The sequence below is a fragment of the Clupea harengus genome, chromosome 25 (assembly GCF_900700415.2).
Source record: "Clupea harengus chromosome 25, Ch_v2.0.2, whole genome shotgun sequence".
Lineage (NCBI taxonomy): Eukaryota > Metazoa > Chordata > Actinopteri > Clupeiformes > Clupeidae > Clupea > Clupea harengus.
The window spans coordinates 2,669,835-2,676,508 of record NC_045176.1 but is presented as its reverse complement, the minus strand read 5'-3'; the positions used below and the strand labels follow the sequence as shown (position 1 = coordinate 2,676,508).

The window sequence follows — 6,674 nt, the reverse complement described above, 5'->3', positions numbered from 1 at the left end:
AGAAGTGCTGACAAAGAAGAGGCTGGTCCTGAGGACCGTGCGTCCCCCAGGGCGAGGACTCTGTCGTATTACATGCATCCGTCCTCTAACATCTGATTGAAATATCTTGGACATGCAGGTGCATCCAGCTGCTAGTCCTCCTGGCCTATAGTGATGCTTCCTCTATATCATTACCGCCTACCTCAATGCATGTATGAACAAGTGACAGTAGATCTGTCATTAACTTTCCCTTTTGGGTCCCTGTCCCTCTCCAATGAACCAGTTATCCTGAACGAAGAAGAGGATTGCCAAAGTAGTGTCCCGACAATGCATGGGGGGGGATGGGAGCCACGGTTACCCCATAACCCTCAGATGTGGTGGTGGTCAGTGGATGTGTGGAGTGTGCTTGATCCCCCTGGTGCGCTCCACCGCGCATGCCCACTGCGGCGACGCCGCGGCTTCCATGTGTGTGCGGCGCATTATTTGGCAACTGAGGCGGCAGCAGGGGAGGGCTGAGGAGAGAGAGAGGGTATCCCCGGGATTTTTTTCTAAACCGAATTATCGGAGTTAATTGTCATCCAAAATCGCAAGGAAGGTGTCCGGAGGAGAGGATCGATGTCACATCGACTCAGTAAGTGAACAAAGATGCAGCCTAAGTTTGGTGGGAGGGCGATTGAACGAATCCATTTTATTCGGACTTATCGAAAGCCAGCGCTTCCTCCACCTATCTGCGACGGCGGAGTAATGGGTTGTTTGAAAGTAGCCAATACACTTTTCCGCAGAGCAAAAAACAATCTTCGAGGAAGAGGACAGGATAGTTTAGAATCAGCACGATTCAGTGGATGCTCGAATACATGGAACTTGTTCCTCCAATTGTATGTGGTTGTGAGAATTTAGTGAGAGTCTCGAAGGAGTAGTTTGATGTTTTGTTTCACGCTACCTACATTATCAGAACTAGCTACGGTGACTGAACCCTGGTGTCTGGGTGGGTAACATGACGATACGAGTGTCCGTGGGAGTTGAAATTCTTTAGAGACAGCACACACTTACCCCTTTGTCAATATTGGAACTCAATAATCACACATCGCCAAGACGCCCATCATTCAACGACCTTTTATGGAGAAATGATGTATATCTATTGGATGTATTTTGCCACGGTCGATGTTCAAAGTTTAAATTTTCCGCTGATTTCCCCCCCCTCTTCGAACGCGAGGTAACGCTAGCAAGTTAGCTTGCTAACGTTTCAGCCTATGATTGGCTTGAACCGAGGTGCGGGTGCCAGGTCGCTGTTGTTATTTCAAAAAGCAGGAAAGTTCATAACTTAGGCTGGACGTTTTATTGTTTTAAACCGCGCCGGTTTAAACGTTTCACATGTGAATAAATGCGTTGTGTCAGGGATCATAGGTGGTCAGCGTCACACATTTCGCTGCTAACGTTAATTTGTCAGGTAGCTTTGCTAGCTAATGATAAATGGCCATTATGATGGCTTGCTGAAATGTCTTGCGAGCTAGTGATAGTATTTTTTTTATTATTGTTAATAGACCTGCCTTTCAACTTATTGGGTGTAGCTTGGTGTGTTGAAGGCGGATGGTTATGAGCCGGCTCTATCCTCTATACTTTGAAGACATGGTCGCATGTTTGGATTTTTTTTAATATGTTTGAGAGGGAGAGGGGGGTCATCCGTGGTGTAATAATGGTGGACGTTGTGCCTTGGTTTGAGCCCCCAGTCGTGGCACTTAACCCGACAGGCTGCCAATTTCCTACTGTATCACAATAAAAGTCCTAGTAATCTTCCTTATTTGCGAGGCTACCATCCTCTTCCTCATCTTAAAGCGGTATACACACAATTGTCACACTTTTTACGGCTGCATGCATTTTCAATGGACGCTTGTTGTTTCTGAAACCGAGTTTGAATAAAGTACACTACAGATACCATCAGCATAACAGAAAACGTGTACATGCTGAATGGTTTTGCATACTTTTGTTTTTAGAGAGCAGCCTACTGAGTCATGTTTGTAGTTTACGCTTATTTTACCTGCAGGTTTATACTCTGAAGCAAGTGTGACGGGTAATGGAAGTAAAAAAGCTTTTAAAATACATTCTACAACAAGTTGCAGTTTTTACATATATTCTACAACAGGTTGCTATTTGCTTTAATTGACAATGTTTATTGTGACCAGTTGTATGCAGATGTGCCCTTGAAGAGGATATTCTGTACTGCAAGTTACCATTCTTCAAAATGATCAGTCTGAGATTATCTATGTGGGTTTGATGACTAGGGGAAACTATTGGGAAGTGATCTATACTGGAAGCTCCGATTGGCTTCAATATCACATTGCCTGTAGTTATCAGGCTTCGTCTTTGTCCCTCTGTGGAGCGTGGCTGCATGGTGCGAGTAAACCTGCTTGCTTGCTTGACCTCTGGGCCACTAAGTCAATTAGTGGACCTAAAGTCCACTGTTGGTTGCCTGGTCCGGAGAAGGCACAGGCCACCAGGAAGGCTAAATATGGCCAAGCCCAGCTGATGAGCATGCTCTTACTTCTGCCTTGTTTAAGTGACAGTTAAGACATCTCAGTTAGCTACAAGAGCTTTACTTTTTTTTGTTGTTGTTGTTGTTTATTTTGTGTAGGTTTACCCTGCTGAAAAAATTGCTGATTGATGGTGATTTATTTTTGTCATGAATTTATTTGTATTCATAGCAGCTCTCTTTGTTCAAAACAAGTATAGGTAGGACATTTATAATCAATATTTGTTCTCCCTTGGAATGGTACCCATGACTGGATTTAGTGTCTCAGGACCACGTTTGATTGGAGTGTTAATTGGAATGAGAACCAAATAAGTTCTGCTTTGAAACTCACCATTCCAGAGCCCACTTGCATTCTAGAATGGATAACCAATTGTTGCCCTGAACAATGGGGCAGGGGCTTCTTTGTGGGGAAGTCTTGTCATGGTGGCTTTGATGAAGCCATCATGGAGAGCAATGGCGTCTACAAAATGCCTGACTGGGAGTGGGGGCGGGCAGCAGGAAACCCTTGCCGTATTCACCTCAGAACTGGTTCAACGGCTGTGGCTAATTAGCTGTGTGCTAATTTAGCCAGTGCATTTTTAATTCTCCACACATCTGTGGGTTTTGAAGGAAGAGGTGAGGGAAGGGGGGGGGGGGGCAACAACTGTAACTGCAACTGCTCAAGGGTGCCCTGGCCAGGGTGACTTGGCACTAGTAGAGCAGGAATGATGTTTGAGCTGTGTTGGGTAATGTCAAACTTTGAAGCCCTTTCGAGTTGTGAGTAAACCTGCTGTGTGTGTGTGTGTGTGTGTGTGTGTGTGTGTGTGTGTGTGTGTGTGTGTGTGTTGGGTGTGTCCGTTTTTGCTGTGTCATCAGGCCCTCTGTTCCTTCCCAGTGCCAGCTGGAAAAATGAATCTGGGTGGTGCAGTGTGCTTCCCCTCGCAAGTTTTCCTGTTGGATACACCATCTTCTCAGCAAGTGCTTTGCGTGTGTGTGTGTCTGTCTGTGTCTGTGTCTCAGGCCTTTGCTTTCATACAGGTCTTGAGTCGAGTTCTCTTGTCATAATGGTTTGTTAGGCGTTGATTAATTGTGTGTGTGTGTGTGTGTGTGAGAGGTGGAGGTGAAATCTCTGCTGACAGGTAAAGGTGCACCTAGCCCACGACAGGCCTGGAGGGCCTCCTTGGGATGCTTATCGTGGAGTTAGAGCTGTCGGGGGGGGGGGGGGGTGGGGGGGGTGTCAGTCAGTATTTGTTTTGGGAGGTGGTTGACTTAGGTGTGTGTGTGTTTATGGGGGTTGTTGTTTGTGTGTTTTATTGAATGGTCTACAGAGGACCTGTTTGTTAGTAGGTTGTGGCTATATTAACGCACTAATTCATTAATTAACTAATTAATAAGTCGTAACACTACAGAGGCCCTCTTCTCGTGGATCTGGTATCTGAATGTGACCTTTTTTGTACCACACTATGAAACTCTTTTCTTTAGTTTGTCTGGTTTTCCTGAATGGAGGCAGAGGAGGCCATGCCATGTGTCTACTGGAGGCCATGCCATGTGTGTACTGGAGGCCATGTGTGTACTGGAGGCCATGCCATGTGTCTACTGGAGGCCATGCCATGTGTGTACTGGAGGCCATGCCATGTGTGTACTGGAGGCCATAGGAGGAGGAGGAGGAGGAGGAGATGGGACGCTCCCGTCAGCATTGAGCCCCTTGTGGCCTGGTCTGCTGTGGGTTCTCCACCTGTCATGGTCTCCTCAGGGCGGGGGTTGTTCCTGGGGTTGACTGGGCTGGGCTGACACCTGTGCAGTGGTGGCCTATTAGGACTGTGCTGGGATGACACCTGTGCGGTGGTGGCCCATTAAGACTGTGCTGAGACCTGTGCGGTGGTGACCCATTAAGACTGTGCTGTGCTGAGATCTGTGCGGTGGTGGCCCATTAAGACTGGGCTGAGATCTGTGCGGTGGTGGCCCATTAAGACTGGGCTGGGCTGAGATCTGTGCAGTGGTGGCCTATTAAGACTGGGCTGGGCTGAGACCTGATCAGAGTGCTGTGTGGCTTCTGCTCAACCTCAACATGGAGACAGGACAGAAATACTACAACCCTTTCTGACCAATGAAAGGCACTCCTTGCAGGTTCTGCTGGACGGGCGTCGCATCTCATTGGCTGCGGCTTGCTGGCTGGGAGGAGTTTTGTTGGCGTGAGCTGTGCTTGAGTGATGGTGTTTTACTGTGTGTGTGTGTGTGTGTGTGTGAGAGAGCGAGTTCATCCTCATTCTCATCTAGCCAGTCATCCGTGATCTTTTACTCCCTCTCGCTGACACACACACACACACACACACATTTGCATGTAGGCCATAAGCTGCTGGTCTGTGCTTATGTGATGACTACATGGAGAGTGGATGCTGTTGTCTTGAACACAGCCTCTGTTGTATTTCTTTTGTGTAACACTTCAGTTCTGAGAAATCTGGTCCATAAACTGTGTGTTTGTGTGTGTTTGTGTGTTTGTGTGTTTGTGTGTGTGTTTGTGTGTGTGTGTGTGTATGTGGGGGAGGGGAGGAAGGAGTGTTCCCTATATCCCTGCATGCAAAGGCACACTCAGGCATGCGCACACACACACACACACACACACACACACACATAGAGTGCTGAGTTAAACCCCTGCAGGGTAGGTCATTACATCAGCTTCTATAAATAATCTGTGTGGAAATGCTTCCGCTGGCCAAGCAGGGGCATCCACAGTGGATATACACACACACACACACATGCATCACCACATTGTAACTTCATAGTTTTTTATTCTCGTCATCAGACAAACACATGCATACACAGACACTATTTCACACTCATCCTCCCCTCTCTCCTCCTCGTCTCTGTGCCGGTTGGCATCTGTAGACTGGCAGCCTGAGGGCTTTGCCCTGCGTCCTGGAAGGCCTATAGGAGCAAACACTCCCACAAGCCCAGACGTGCACACATGCGCCCTGTGCCGGGCGCTGATGGTGACTCTGGGTGGGGTGGTTGGAGTGGGGTGGGGTAGGGTGGGGTTGGAGTGGGGTGGGGTGGGGTGGTGAGTTGAGTTGGAGTTGAAATGGGGTTGTGTCACTGCTGGAGGCACTTGGCATGTCTGGTTCTGGTGGTGGATGGATGGATGTGCACGGACATGTTTTTCTGGGGGCGTCCTGTGGATTTGTCTGTTTTCTTAATCTCTGTCCTCTGGGACATCTACCCCTTTCACATATGAAACCCATTAATGTATCGCGTCAAAACAATGTATTCGGGGGGGGGGCCAAGCAGCGAATCCGTGAGGCAAGGGCTTACTCTGATATCGATGTAGTGAATTAAGGGCATCCGTGTGGCAAGGGCTTACTCTGATATCAATATAGTCCCCCCCCCCCCCCCCCCCCCCTTCCCCTTCTCAAACAGTTAATCCAAGCCTCCATTCCCACATGACCCCATGATGCTAAATAAACACCACATAAATGGTGTTCAGGGCAGGTGGGAATGGGTATAAGCGTCAGGGAGCCCCAGATGTGGCCCGGACTCTCCCGACATCAAACACATGTACACTGTCACTTCAACACTTATCAACATACCATGTTGCCACAGAGGAGGATCCTGAACATTAATAAACTGTCAGTGGATATGAATCTCCCCATCATGTCTTGAGATGTGGCTGTATGATGATGAGGCCCCAAAATGGATAAATCATAACCTCATTCTCATCCATGAGTTAGGCCAGTTTAGGCAGTTGGCTGCATGAGCATATAGTCTGACTGTCCTCAATGGGTGGGGACTGGTTAGTTCATCATGCCTGTGCTCCTTATTTTGTATCCTCCTCCTCCTCCTCCTCCTCCTCCTCCTCTTCCTCCTCCTCTAGAGCCCAACATTCAGAAGTAGGGGGTGCTTTGAGTTTTGTGTAGAGATCTGAGATCAGTAAAGTTTGTAGTGTCATTAGCTTCTGTTGCTGTAGCTTCTCTCTAAATGCAGACTCTACTGATCTCAGGTCTGTTTGTCATACGTTCTGTTGCCATAGCACCAGTCTGAAACAAACCTGAGAGCAGTAGAGTCTGTATTGTAATTGGGTTCTGTTACCATAGCGGCAGTCTGAAACAGACCTGAGAGCAGTAGAGTCTGTATTGTAATTGGGTTCTGTTACCATAGCGGCAGTCTGAAACAGACCTGAGATCAGTAGAGTCTG

At 47.8% G+C, this 6,674-nt stretch overlaps 1 protein-coding gene across 3 annotated transcripts in view; it reads left to right on the top strand.

The window, feature by feature from the left end:
* Positions 1-402: 402 nt before the first annotated feature.
* LOC105909235 (transcriptional repressor p66-alpha-like) overlaps positions 403-6,674 on the top strand; it is a 34,880-nt gene continuing 28,608 nt past the window's right edge. Inside the window, exon 1 of one of the 3 annotated variants that reach the window (XM_031562898.2) lies at positions 403-610. In XM_031562898.2, the coding sequence (XP_031418758.1) occupies positions 595-610 (16 nt within the window). In that variant the 5' untranslated portion in view covers positions 403-594. The remainder of the gene's footprint in view (positions 611-6,674) is intronic. The other 2 variants (XM_031562896.2, XM_031562897.2) reach the window with 2 other exon arrangements.